Raw genomic sequence first — 14,842 nt, 5'->3', positions numbered from 1 at the left:
TCTGAGTTGATGGAACTCTTTTATTTACAAGTTAGTAATTTTTATAGGTACTGATGTATATATAGCAAAATCTGTTCAGGTGTTTAAAATTCAGACTTTCCCAAGTTGGTGTGCTGGTAATTTTTCTCTAGATGGACCATCTGTGGAAGTAGATATCAGCTGTGTGTCTTAGGCTTTCTGGTCATGTCCTAGATGGTAGAATTAATACAGAATTGCTTCAAATACATTGACAACCATGAGGTACTATTTTATTATGACTACTAAGCTATAGATTTGTGCTGGTACGGTAGCTTTAAATGAATATGTTCTCTGTTAAAATCTGTCAGATTGAGATACTAGTTTTTTACAACTGTTTTTCTCCACTTGAAGTAGGAAATCATATGTTCATTATTTCACACCTTTTTAGTAGAGAATACTGATCTTTCTAATCTTGGCCTGAAATGGACAGAAGAATGTTTTTTGAATTTCAGTGTATATGCAGTGTATGAGAAAGATTCTACACCTTTCTTTAGAAAATAAATTTTATTGTATCCAAACATTTCTCTTAACAAAGCAAAATAGTAACCTGAAAGTCGCACACATTTTTTCAGAACTTTAGTCTAGTGAAGGCAGAACAGATAGTTGTTGTTGAAAGAGACCTGGTGACCCTTGAAAAGATGTTGAATGGGTTAGAAGCGCAGGTAGTGTTCTCTCTCCTCCCAGTTCAAGGCTGGGATCCAGGAAGGAGAAGAACAGATAATGTGAACTGTGAGCCTGGTACCACACTCAGTTTTGGGTTCTGTGGTGTCAGATGAACCTTTGTGAGGTGAAGCATGTTGACATCAAATGTGATACAAGAGAGCATGTGTGGCAAAAGTGTTCTGGGCAGCAAGCTGGCTGGACTTACTAGCAAGCTTTGAACTAAATTGAGGGAGGGAAGGGGATGTATTTCTGAATAATGGAGAAGAGTCAGGGAACACCGTCACTCTAGGAAGAAGCAGGGAAAAATCTCAGAATTATTCCAAAGAAGTAACCACATGCATCAGAACAGGCTTGGGGATGACCTGCTGGAGAGGAACTCTGGAGAAGGTCCTGGAGGACAACAGGTTGGACATGAGCCAGCAGTGTGCTCTTGTGCCCAAGAAGGCCAATGGTATCCTGGGGTGAATTAAAAGGTGTATGGCCAGCAGATGAGGGAGGTTCTCCTCCCTCTCTACTTGGCCCTGGTGGTGCCACATTTAGACTACAGTGTCCAGTTCTGGGCTACTCAGAACAAAAAAAAGGCAGGGATCTCCTTGAAGAAGTCTAGTGGAGGACCAGAAGGATGATTAAGGGCCTCAAGCATCTCCTGTATGAGAAAGGGCTGAGTAACCAGAGTCTGTTCAGCCTGGGGAAAAGAAGACTAAGAGGGGATCTGATAAATGTTCATAAATGTCTAAAGGGAGGTGGGAGGCAAGTGAATGAGGCCAGGCCCTTCTTGGTGTTGTGTAGTGATAGGACAAGGAGTAGTGGCCTAAAACGTGAACATAGGAAATTCTACACTAATATGCAGAAGAACTTATTTATGGTAAGGGTGATAGAGCACTGGAGCAAGTTGCCCACAGAGGTTGTGGAGTCTCTTGTGAAAATAATCATGACTTGTCTGGATGTCTACCTGTATGGCCTATTGTAGGCTATCTGCTTTAGCAGAGGAGTTGGACTCCATGATTTCTTGAGGTTCCTTCCAACCCCTGTGTTTCTGTGCATTTGGGAGTGCTCCTCTGAGAAAGTTATCCAGTGCATCTGAATTGCCTCTACGCTAATGCATGTAGTATGGAAGATGAGTAGGAGTTGGAAACTATGGGGCAATTAGAAGGCTATGAAGTAACTACTGTCATGGAAGCATGGTGGGATGAATTGCACAAGTGAAACACTGCGATTGAGGACTACAAGCTTATTTGATGAGATAGGCAGGGCAGGAGGGGCAGTAGTGTTGCTCACTATATTAAGAAAGGGATGGATTCCAAAGTGTTGCTTCTGAGCAACAGTCACAAAGAAGCTAAGAGCTTGTGGGTGAAAATTAACCAATGAAAAGATATCTGGTGGACAGGGTCTTCTGCCTGATCAAGGGGAGTTTGTTGACCAGGACTACTACTTTCAGCTACTAGAAGCATTGCACTTGCAGGCTCTCATTCTGTTGGAGTATTTCAAGCACATAGATGTCTGCTGGGAAAGCAAAACTGCTGGCTGTTAAGCAGTCCAGAAGACTCATGGGGTACACTGAGGAGAACCTGGTCCAAGTATTAGACAAACCCGCCAGAGAAGAAGCATTATTGGACCTAGTGCTCACCCATGCTCATTAAAAAGTTTAAAATTAGAGGCAGTCTGGCCTATAATGACCATGCCCTGGTTGACTGATGTCTCATGGAATCTGGACATCTCTTTTAAGACAGAGAGCAGAAGCTCTCTGTTTCATCCTTGTGTGTATGAAATCAAGCAGGGAGGCAGGAAGCAGGTACAGCTGAACAAGAACCCGCTGGTGAAAGTGGGAGATAGAAGTGAATGCACAGGCAGTGGAAGCTGGGACGCGTGGCCTGGGGATGGGGACGCTGTCCAATTGTGTAGAGGTGGGATCAGGAAAGCCAAGTCAACTGAACTTGGAAGTGAATTTGATGAGAGATGTGCTGAAGAACAATGAATTAGGGGACTATTTTTAAGATTTGCTTGCATTCCAGTCTCCCTCTGAGTTTATTTAAACTCTGAAAAACAGTATTGAACTGTATTAATTTCTGTTAGGTGTTTTGTTGGGTTGGTGTATGAGATGATTTTATTCGTCTGCTTTATCAATAAGGTTTGGAATCTTGTGATAAGAGTTTAAAATCTGTGTTGTGGTTTAACCTGGCAGGTGGCTAAGCACCACAGTTGTTTGTTCACTCACCTATCTTCACAGTGAGACAGGGGAAAGAGTATTGATAAAAAAACAAGTTAAACTTGTGGATTGAGATGAAACTATTTACTAAGTGTTGTCACCATTCTGGAAGGTTGGACCACCGAGGGCTAGCGATCTCCCACGCTAGGGCCACAGCCACACACAGACACCAAAACGGTGATGTAGAAAATGGCAAAGTGGCATTTAATAAGGCATGACAGTTCTTTATATACATAACCAGCATTGTCTACGCCCCCTAAGCAGTACGTAGGACATCAGTCTCAGAGCAGCGGAGGTCTATCGCGTCACATCCCAGTGCCTCATCCATGCCTACTACAACACTAAGATAGTGGAAAGGGAAAGGGTAATCATTGTGACAGACATATATATGAACATCTATAGTAATTGATGCACAAAGCAGTTGCTCACCACCCACAAACCAGTGCCCAGCTAGCCCCTTGAGTAGCAGAAGAGGGCGAGATGAACTCCCACCCCTTCAGAACTCCCTCTGCATGATATCAGATGGTATGGAATATCCCTTTGGCCAGTTTAAGTCAGCTGTCCTTATACTCTTACCTTCTCGGGCCCTTCACTGTGAATGGCCTTGGCCGTTTTCCTAAAAGCAAAACATAGGACCATACAGGATGCTCTGAAGAGAATAGTTATAGCCCAGCTGAAACTAAGAGAATCTGTTTCCCAAATGATGGAAGAATTAAAACCAAAATAAGTATGACGTGAGACAGAGAACTTCCAAATGTGCCATGTTGGCTTTGAAGTATTTGGTCAGGTTCATAAACTGATTAAGAGGATCCATATAATGCTAAATGCCATGAAGTATACAGAAGAGATTCTAGGTCAAAGTCTACGGAGTGGTGCCCTTTTGATAATTTTGTCTAAAATCTTCCCAGCACCATGTGCGTGTGTAGGCAAAAGGATTAAATCTGATCACTCATGTGAGAAGATGATAAAAGAATGAAAATTCAAAATTAGCTAAAGCTGGAAAGAAATTTGGACTTAGCTTCTGCCAAACCAGAATAGAGTCAGATATGTAAAGAAGGAAAACAAGAAAGAAACTGTGGAAAGGATTTTGAAGGAGTGTGTGAGGCAAGATTTGGATGGTGTGCTTTTGGAAAGGGAATTCAAGAAATCTCTGTTTTTGAGTCAGTGATACAAGAACAGCTTTCTACTTTTTACGAGCATTACTCCTGTTCCAGTTCAAGATGTTGTCAAAGAGCCGATCTTTAAAAGCAAGCATATTTGTTATGAAGTGACTGTAGTCCAGTTACCTTGTAGGAGGCACAGGAGGTAGTAATTTCACTATAGTGGTTCTTAATATTAAAAAAAAAAAAAAAAAAAAAGCCAGAATATAACATTTGTGTTTTCTTTTAATATTTCTCTTAGTAGAGAAGTAGAAATTCAAAGATTGAATTACATCTTTTTTGTGATTTGCTTTTTCAGGTTTTGATGAGTTGACTTGTTATTGTGGGGAATCAGTAATTTACCCCCCTGTTCCTTGTGGCACTCAGCCACCAGAGTGCAAAAAAGCATGTACTAGGCCACATGACTGTGATCATCCAGGTAAGTCAAGCTGTTTTGTTTAAAAAAAAAATTCAAAATATATTAAAGCATACATGAGTCTGTTTGAAAATATATTTACCCTTTCGCTATTTTTGCAGTAGTTTAATATTTCGAAAAGTCTATACTTCAAAACTAACTAAAAATTTGCAGTGACAACAGTAGCAGTACTTTTAACTCATAATACAACATATTATTCTTTCTGTTCCAGATAGCAACATTTAGACACCATTAATAGTCACAGCACATTAAACCTTGAGTGTCCAACCTTTTTGCTTGCCTGGGCCACACTGAGTAAAGAGGAATTGTCTTGGGCTGCATATCCATGAGTTTCTCCAAAAGTAATGCCTCCTATTTATTTCCATGGAAACTACAACTAGTACAAAAAAACCCAGTAATGCTATTTTTCAGCGTAGTCACCACCATTAGCTATGTGTTTTCACCAGCAGTGAACAAGAGTCTGCACACAAGCTCATAAAAATCTGTGCCAGTGGAGGCAACTCACTGTTGCCACTGCTGAAACTCACTGAGCTCACATCCACCGTTTGGTCTTCATAAACATTCTGCAAGTGTCATTGAATGTCAGTGGGTGCCATTTTGTCACGGTGTTTTCTGTGACTGGTACACGAGGAAAAGAAAAGAGGGAGAGAGGGAAGGAAGAAAAAAAAATCTAAATCATCAGTGGCCATGCGGCTGCCTGAGCATTACTGGAGTCAGCACTGCCCTCCCTATGCCCCTCAGTTGATAGTGTTAATAGTGCACTGTTAGTTTGGTTGTTGTTGGGTGGGTGTGCATCTGGAGCCACAGGTGAAGAGCTTCTGCCTTTATGACGGGATGGGCTGGCTACAGCCTGCAGGCCACGCGTTGTTCATGCCTGCACTGAATGTTATATTTAATTAGAGATAACATGCTCTATTGAAAGAGTAGAATGATCTAGTGAATGTTAGTGAACAGTTGGTTTCGGAGTTCCTTGAAATTATGTTGATTGAAAACCTGTGCTTTAGCACAAGTTGGACAGATATGCTTTGGTATGTTCTGTCTAATGGTGTAATCCTACTCAGAAGTTACAAATGTTTTCTGTTCTCTGCTATTTAGTTTTGAAAATGCAGAATACTCACCTAAAAATCTGCTACTGTAATTTTTAAAGAGTATTTTAAAGAACAGATTTTCCTGGCCTGAAGCATTTTTCCTCCCATTAGTTGTGTACTAATGAAATACCAACTCCTGTAATAATCCATAATGTCTCTTCTAAGGCATTTGACTGAAGTATGGTAATAAAACTGTTTTATAATCTGTGTCTTCAGTGTACCATTCATGTCATAGTGAGGAGAAGTGTCCACCCTGTACCTATCTCACTCAGAAATGGTGTATGGGCAAACATGAAGTAAGTCTTAGTGTTTTTGTATTCTAAATAATGTGTAGATTGAAAATAGTTATTGAAGTTCAGGATGTGCTTTTATGTTTATGTAACTTAAGGAATAACCATATGATGTTTCAGTTTTGAAGACTAATGGCTGCTTTGGAATGGAATATCTTACTTGAGTTGTTGTTTAATGTGATTGAGTAGGAAAAGTCTTACCTTTTATGCCCTGTGTACTCATACTAACTGATATTATTGGACTGTGAGATAAAGAACACAGTCTTTGTCTCAGGTATTTTAGTATTACATTTCTTGTGTGCATAATGCCAAATAAAGGTGTGAACAGTAAAAATGCTTTGAGATTTTCTTTTATAATTATTGATTTTTTGTTGTTGTTGTTGTCATCTTTCTTCTCCCTTCTTTTAGCTGCGAAGCAATATTCCCTGTCATCTCACTGACATTTCATGTGGACTTCGCTGCAATCAAATGTTAAAATGTGGAATGCACAAATGTAAAAGAATTTGTCATAAAGGGGAATGTCTTATAGATGAGGAGTGTAAACAGCCATGTACTATTCCAAGACTATATTGTAATCATCCCTGTATGGCTCCATGTCATCCTTCTTCATCCTGCCCAACAACATCCTGCTCTGCAAAGGTTAGATGCTTAGTGAAAAATAACTGCAAATTAACTAGCAAAACGTATAATATAACTATCAGACAAAAACAATACTGACAAAAAGTGGCATTTTTTTAATAGCAGAAATATCATGCTATCAATATAAACTTAAAATATTGAATAATGTGATGAAATGTTCGTTTTGTTTTTTCATTATTTATAAATAAAGCAGTTACTATTCAAGTAGGAGTGCAATTTATCTCTCACGCTTCCCTCCCTGGACCAAAAAAAAAAAAAGTTTAAACCAACTGCTGTCTTGTATAATGCAACAGGTTGAGCTTCAATGTGAATGTGGCAGAAGAAAAGAGAGTATGATTTGCTCGGAAGCATCTAATACGTATCAGAGGTTTGTACTATAATAATTATTTTACTTCTGTTACTGGATCTTTGCAGTTTGATTGGTTTTCAGTATGAGCACTATATTTCATTCAAAACATTTGTCATGCTTTTTTTTATACTTATACCTACAGATTCTTTTTTTCCTGTTCCTCTGAGCTTCTATACCAGCCATGCTGTACTGCAACACATTTCTCTTTTCGCTGTCAGTCTGTAACTGTGTTGGTATGTTACAGCTTGAATTTCCCATCTGTGGAATTCTAGTTCAGACATCTGAATGTAGGTGACTGAATCTAACAGTCCATGTGTGAGTTCCTGTCAGAATTCCCATTAATGTCTGATGGAACCTAGTCAGTACAGATGATGGAAGCTAAAGAGTGATAAAGCTGAAATAGACAGCTAAATTTAGGTAGATGAATAACTTTTTAAGATTTCATTGACTGTAATGAAAGCTTTGGTGATTAGTATCTAAATCTTGGTTTTCAATATGCAAACTGAGTCCTATCTAACTCAATTTTTTGCAATAAATTTGACTCTAAGTCCTATTTCTAAACTACATTTATTTATTTTATTATGTCAGGGCAAAGAAGGGACAAAGAAAACAAGAATCAAGTCAAACTTTGGAACTTACAAAATAGAAATGGTAAAATAGAGACAATAACTTTTTTTTTCTCTGTGGCTGTGATTGAGAGGGAATTAAAAAAATTAGAGGGCTGAAATGGCTCGAAAATTCAGCTCTAGGTAGCAGTTTATAGGAGAGAGCAGACTACTTGTCTTTCAAAGAAAGCTTCCTAATGATTTTTTCTGTTCTTTAACACTATTATTTGAGGAACTATCCTAGCTGAGGATTTATCACTGATTTAAATTCTTCAGAAGATGTCTTAGCATTTACTTAATATGTTCTTAGTACTGTGAAAATACGTTAATCAAAAGCATTGAAGAACAAGTAAGTAAGTAGACTTACAGAAATGGTGTGATTTTTGAGGCTTTTTTTCACTACCAGTATAAACCAAAAGATTGGCTCAACATTGAAGTATCATTTAGAATTGATGTGAGCATGTCATTAATCATAAGCTGGATGGTAACTGGACTACAAATTCACGACTTTGCAGCCTGTTATATTTTCCACTATTTCTGAGGCTCAGGCACTCCAAAAATACTCATACAGGAAAAATGGTGTATTTGAAGTGAGTGGGAGTCCTCGTCTGTATAAATCAGGGCAATAGGAAGGAAATGAGGCACTGGTCAGTTTATAGCAGGTGTTCACATATGTTAAATTCTCTGACTTTGCATTAACTGATATTACCAACAAATTAATCATGTGATAATAGCAAAAACAGTGTTTATTTAATGCTTGCTAGTTTTGTGTGATAACTCTCTGTTCAGATTGCCGAAACATTGAAATACTTTCTTTTTGTGGGAGTAAGGTTTGAATTTTTCCACCATTCATTTTTGAGGAAAAAAAAAGAAAAGAGAATTGAACTACTATTGTGGTACTGCTGTGGAGAGCTCACCAAACTAATTGAGTGTCCAGGTTTTCTCAAAAATGTTAATGAGAGTGTTTCCCCAAGTTTGAAGCTGCTTAATGTCACAAAAAGGATGCCCAAAGGAATAGGAAAGGGTCTCTGGAACTCTGTCTGTGTACACAACGTAGATGCTGTTGTCCTGTGGTATAATGGCCTGTTACTTTGTCACAACCTGATAAATTTGAAGCTGGTAGTGTGTCTCAGTGCTTTCTTTTTTTTTTAATGTAATAATATGATTATCCTTCTTGATATGTAAATAGCTGTTTTCTGAATGTCATGTGAAGTGTTTGGAGATAAACATATCCTCTTATCTGAAAATTATCAGGTAAGATAGTGAGACAGAGAAAAGATATTTCACTTAAAAACGTGTATTTTATAGAAATTTTAGCAAGATAATGAGACTAGAAAGGCTTGTTATTGATGGGAATGATGAAGAAGCTTTATAAAGAAAATTCAGTAGGCATTTTATTCTTTCCTTTTGGCTTGTATCATTTATAGGGTAAACTTCAAAATAATTATAAATTACTTCACAGGATTTAGTTGCATATATTTAAAGAAGAATCGCATGAAGGTAACATCATAAAAACCTTTATGCTCAGGTGCAGTTTTACTAGTAATACTTGCTTGAGCAAAGTGTCTAGCTTATCAAATTGTCTAGCTTAGACTTAGAATTGGTGCTCTGAATAATTTCATAAAGAAGCAAGTCTTAAGATGAGAGAGTAACCTTTTAACTTATGTAAGTAAATAGATCTTCTAAAACTAGGTGACTTAGAACTAGATTTCAGTTCTGTAATCTGACAAGGAAACATGCTTGCTTTTCTTCTTCTATCTGGATGTTTAAATCTGAAGCTTTTTATACCATTTCCAAGATCTAGTGAAAACTAATACTCTTCTTTTTCAGAATAGCTGCTATATCGATAGCCACTAAGTTAACGGATCTGCAGCTTGGAGATTCAGTGGAAATCAGTAGACTTATTACAAAAAAAGAAATGAAGCAGGCCAGGTAAGGACAGGCTTGTAGAAACATGCATACTTGTGAGTATGTGAAGAATAGGTGACTTGGAAAATGCATAGTATTATCAGTAGAATCCTAGTTAAAAGGCTTTAAATGACCTGGCTCTACTTTAATACTGCTATTAGAATGTTTTATTATTCTTTATCTGTTTTTGCTTTAATGTAGAATGACTATCATTGCTTAGATTCATGTTATATTTACATATGTAATGTATTAGTTTGAGAATTTCTCTCAGCAGACTCTGAGTCACAGAATGATTGAGGTTGGAAGGGACTTCTGCAGGTTAGCTGGTCCCAACTTCTTGCTCTGGAGTCTAGAGACAGGGCCTACTAGACACTAAGGACAGAGACTGCTCAGCTGCTCTGGACATCCTGTGCCCATGCTCAGTCACCTGTGCCTGTATATATCCATATATATAATTTTTTTTTCCTTGATGCTCAGAAGGAACTTCCTGTGTCTGTGCCCAGTGTCTCTTGTCTTGGCTTGGGACGCCTGAGTCTGTTCTCTTTGCAGCTTCTCTTGAGGAATTCAGATAAATAGATAAGGTCCTTGCCAAGCTTCTTCTCTAGTCTGAACAGTCCCAATTCTCTCAGCCTTTCTCAGCATAGGAAAACTGCTGCAGTCCATTCATAATCTTTGTCAGCCCTTTGTTGGACTTCCTTTTGTATGCCAAAGTGTCTCTAGTACAGAGGAACCCAGAACCGGATGGAATACTCTAGGATTAGCCTCACAAGTGCTGAGTAAAGGGAGGGATTTTATCCACTGACATGTTGGCGATACTTTGTCTATTGCAGCCCAGAATACCATTAGCTTTTCTTGTTGCAAGAGCACATTACTACATCATGTTCAACTTGTGGTCCATGAGGTCCACAGACTCTTTGGAGTTGGTCTGAATTTTCTCAGGTTGCTGTTAGCATTCTTTTCTGGATGAGTGAAAGGGCATATTTTTCCCTAGTCATCATCTTACTATTTATAATTTTTTATTACCCTTGTTCTTCTTAAATTTATATAATAATTGTTATTGTCATATTGACTGTCACTGCAAATCTGTTTTTTGTTTTTAAGAAACAAAAACATTTGTGACTTAAGTTTGGTGATTTTTGTCTGTACTTCCTAGTGTTCCTTCAGAAATTGAATAGATTTTGTTTTATTTTTAGTATCACTTATTCAAGGAATTGTTGAATTTCTCCAACTTCATTCTGTCTGTAATTTGATTTCCTTAAATGGTTACTTTTTAAGTCCCAAATTTTTAAAAAAATTTTGTTACGATCTCTCTTCTCTGAATTGTAAATTATTTCAGATTCAATCTGTTAACATGTATTAAAGTCTGATCTGTTATTAGCTGTATTATCTGATCTTATACAATGTATTATTCTCATACATTCTTACATCTTTAGGCTGTGCTAATATGGCAGCAACAAACTAGTTGAAAAATGTGAGAAGCTCTGAATCTAATTGTATTTTTTCTTAATTCAGGCTGCAATGCGATGAAGAATGTTTAGCTCTTCAGAGGAACAGGTGGGCAACAATTTTACATGCTTTTTTCCAAAAAAGACCAGACTTAAAAAGTTAATGCAGTGTGGAAAAAATTGTTTTCTACATGAGCTACAGAACTGATAAATGTAGAGGTGATTCTTGTGTTATAGAATCATAGAATCACCAAGGTTGAAAAAGACCTTCAAGATCATCCAAGTCCAATTGCCCGTCTATCACCCATAGTTCTCACTAAACCGTGTCCCTCTACATAATATCTAAATGTTCTTTGAACGCCTCCAGGGTCAGTGACTCTACCACCTCCCTGAGCAGCCCGTTTCAGAGCCTGACCACTCTTTCAGAGTAGTAGTATTTCCTAATGTCCATTCTGAATCATCCCTGGTACAACTTGATGCCATTCCCTTTAGTACTATTGGTAGTTAACGCAAGAGAAGAGACTGACCTCCAGCTCACTACAACCTCCCTTCAGGTACTTGTAGAGAGCAGTAAGGTCTCCCCTGAGCCGCATCTTTCCCAGACTGAAAAATCCTGTCTCTCTCAGCCACTCCTTGTAAGGCTTGTGCTCCAGACCCCTCACCAACTTGGCTGCCCTCCTCTGGACATGCTCCAGGGGCTTGATGTCTTTCTTGCAGTGTGTCACGGTGTTGTCCGTGACAGTGACCCAAGGGAAACCGAGAAGGGAGAGGGGAGAGAAAAAGAAACTGCGTCAGTGGCCGCGCGGCCGCCCGAGCAGAGCCGCGCTCCGGGAGGGGGAGGGGGAAACAGCGGGAAGAGATGGGTCTACAAGAAAACAACGGCACGATCTGAGAAGGAACGGTAACTTTACTAAATCTAATAAAATTGAACAATTGAGAGAGAGATAAAAATTTCCAAACCAAAAGCTATGAGCTTACGTTAAGGAGGACCTGCAGGGGAAGCACACGTGCTGAACCTCCACGGCAGCCCAGAGCAACGCGCCCAGACCGAGCGCCGCCTCCCATCCGGTGCGGAGCTCCGCCCCTCCCCTCTGCTGCTCCCCCAGCATTAACTCCTTCACTGCTGCATGATGCTCTGATGTGGAATACCGGCATCAAAACCACAAAACCACAACACAGTGAGAGACCCAAAACTGAATGCAGAACTTGAGGTGCAGCCTTGCCAGTGCTGAGTATAGAGGGACAATGACTTCCTTGCTCCTGCTGGCAACACAATTCCTGACACAAGCCAGGATGCCATTGGCCTTGGCCACCCGGACTCACTGCTGGCTCATATTCAGACAAGCATCAACCAGTACCACCAGGTCCATTTCCTCTACGCAGTCTTCCAGCCATTCTGCCCCAAGCCTGCAGCATTGCCTGAGGCTGTTGTGGCCAAAGTGTAGGACCTGGCACTCAGTCTTATTGAACCTCATCCCAGTAATGTAGCCTGTCCAGATCCCCCTGCAGGGCCTTGCTAGGCCCAGGCAGATCAGCACTTCCAGCCAACTTGGTGTTGTCTGCAGACTTACTGAGGGTGCACAGAGTGCCCTGATTCAGGTCATCAATAAAGATATTGAACAGGACAGGCCCCAGTACTAACCCCTGGGGAGCACCACTTGTTACTAGTTGCCTATTGGATTTAACTCCATTCACCACCAATAGGGATCTGTATTGAGCAAAGTAAGATTTAATAGTATAGTCTATTGAAACGTCTTAAATATTAGTATCAAACATAAAATCTGATATTTGATATGCTGCTTATCTGTATTGGTAGCTTATCTCTACTCTTCAGTGACAAAATGTTTCAGGTTAATTTGTTGTGTGTGTGGTGTTTTTGCTTTTTTTCCTCTACTACTCTTGAATTTAGGCGCCTTGCTGATGCTCTGGAAATAGATGATAATTCTGACCCTTTTAACACTCGTTCTTCTGGGCCGAAGTACAGTGACCTTTTAAAAGAAGATGCCAGGTATGTGTTTTAATGATGACAGGTGTCATAGATAAACACCATAGAGAGCAAGGTGGTAAATTGATCATGTATACATTTCCCTTATGTCTGCTCTTTCTTCTTCTTTTGAGTACAATGAAATCTCACCTAGCCTTCATCTTGCTACATTAAACAAACTAACATATTTAGTTTCATATTTTCAAACTACTTCTATTTTCCTGTCAACTGTTCTCTACACGTACTACAGTGTTTAGAATTGACCAGAATCCTGTACTATATTCCAGATGCCTTAAAACATAGTTGTTGTAATACTTCTGAATTCCCTTAATGAAAGTACTTCTCTTGATTCATTCTACAATTTTACTTGTATCTCCTTAGCTGCTTCATATTTGTATATTGATTCTAAAAATATAGTAACGCACTCGGGTTATTCAGTGGAATGAACAGCCTGAAATTAGGTTAGTCTGAAATTAGCATGATTAAGGATCTATTCTAATACTGTTCTTAACATCTGCATACAGAAGATTTATCATTATTTTATTGCCTTTACTTTTCCCTGATGCTATTCAGCTTATATGCAGATCTCAGAGATCTCCAGATGTTTTCTCAAGAATATCCCTTCAAAAAGATATTTTCAGTTACTGAATACTGAATCTCTTGAAAATTCTTGACCTAAATTACAAACTCTCAGAATCTTCTATGTCATTCCAAAGAAAGAGCAATTGCTTCGTCTCTCCCACCATCTGCATTAATCTGTTGTTCCTGTAGGTTGTCTTTAGTCAGAGGTGCTGTATGTTGGGGCACAACTTGCGTAAATGATTATCTCAAGGTTATTCTTCCATGAAGCCCTGTATGAAAGATTCTGGAAACGGACATAAAACACTTTCCTCACCTTTGATCACACACATGGGTAGTCACAACTCTGCCACTTTGTAGTGTCACAGAATGTCAGGGATTGGAAAGGACTTTGAATGATCTGGTCCAATCCCCCTGCTGGAGCAGGAACACCTAGATTAGGCCATATAGGGATGTGTCCAGGTGAGTTTTGAATGCCTGCAGAGGAGGAGACCCCCACAACCTCTCTGGGCATCCTGTTTCACTGTTCTGGTTACCCTTATCGTGAAGATTTTTTTTTTCTCATATTTATGTGGAACCTCTAGCTTGTACCTGTTGTCCCTTGTCCTGTCACTGGATGAAGAGCTTGGCTCCATCCTCCTGATGCTCACTCTTTGCATGTTTATAAACATGACTGAGGTTACCTCTCAGTCTCCTCCAGGCTAAAGAGACCTAGCTCCCTCAGCCTTTCCTCATAAGAGAGATGCTCTTCTCCTTTAACCATCTTCGTGGCTCTGCACCTGACTCTCTCAATCAGTTCCCTGTCCTCAAACTGAGGGTCTCAGGTATACCAGATGCAGTCTCACCAGGGCAGACCAGAGGGGAAGGACCTCTCTCAACCTACTAACAGCCTCCCTTCTAATACACCCCAGGATGCCATTGGCCTTCCTGGCCACAAGGGCACATTGCTAGCTCATGGTCATCCTGCTGTGCACTGGGACCCTGAGGTCCCTTTTTCCCCTGTGCTACTTTCCAACAGGTTAGTCCACAGTCTATACTGGTACCTGGGGTTGTTCTTGCCCAAATGCACGAGTCTACATTTGACCTTACATTTCATTAAATTTCTCCCTGTCTTAACTCTCCAGCCTGTCTAGGTCTCACTGGATGGCAGCACAGCCTTCTGGTGCGTTACTCCTTCCAGTTTTGTGTCATCAGCAAATGACATTGTGTAACAAGCAGAAAAGATAGTGAAGGATTATAGGTGATGCCCATTGAATTAGTTTCTGTACAGGTCATCTTCTCCAACTCATTTACTACAGACAATTAACTGAATTCTCTCAGTCAGCTGGTGAAATCTGCTTCTTTCCCCATCTGAGTACTTCAGTTTTGACTGTCTTGGAATTTCTTTTTAAAAGAATGTTCACTTGGAAAATATTTCTGGTCACTTTCAGTTAGTAACTCTTTTACAAGCTGTTTCTTTTTTATTATTATTATTTATTTTTATTTTCTTTCTG

General features: G+C 39.5%; 1 protein-coding gene across 3 annotated transcripts in view; it reads left to right on the top strand.

Moving 5' to 3' along the window:
- Window positions 1–14,842, top strand: part of NFX1 (nuclear transcription factor, X-box binding 1) — an 88,001-nt gene that overhangs the window by 55,339 nt on the left and 17,820 nt on the right. For 2 of the 3 annotated variants that reach the window (XM_065753003.1, XM_065753004.1), the window contains exons 14-20: window positions 4,346–4,465; window positions 5,767–5,846; window positions 6,249–6,479; window positions 6,773–6,846; window positions 9,264–9,365; window positions 10,854–10,895; window positions 12,696–12,794. In XM_065753003.1, coding sequence (XP_065609075.1) covers window positions 4,346–4,465; window positions 5,767–5,846; window positions 6,249–6,479; window positions 6,773–6,846; window positions 9,264–9,365; window positions 10,854–10,895; window positions 12,696–12,794 — 748 coding nt within the window. Of the gene's footprint in view, window positions 1–4,345; window positions 4,466–5,766; window positions 5,847–6,248; window positions 6,480–6,772; window positions 6,847–9,263; window positions 9,366–10,853; window positions 10,896–12,695; window positions 12,795–14,842 lie in introns of those variants that run through there. The other variant, XR_010623187.1, reaches the window with a different exon arrangement.

Source organism: Cyrtonyx montezumae, unplaced genomic scaffold (genome assembly GCF_038088225.1).
Source record: "Cyrtonyx montezumae isolate F1298 unplaced genomic scaffold, pur_monq_1.0 scaffold_8, whole genome shotgun sequence".
Taxonomy (NCBI): Eukaryota; Metazoa; Chordata; class Aves; order Galliformes; family Odontophoridae; genus Cyrtonyx; species Cyrtonyx montezumae.
Note: the sequence above shows the minus strand (reverse complement) of the source record. Positions and strands in the feature narration are given on the sequence as shown.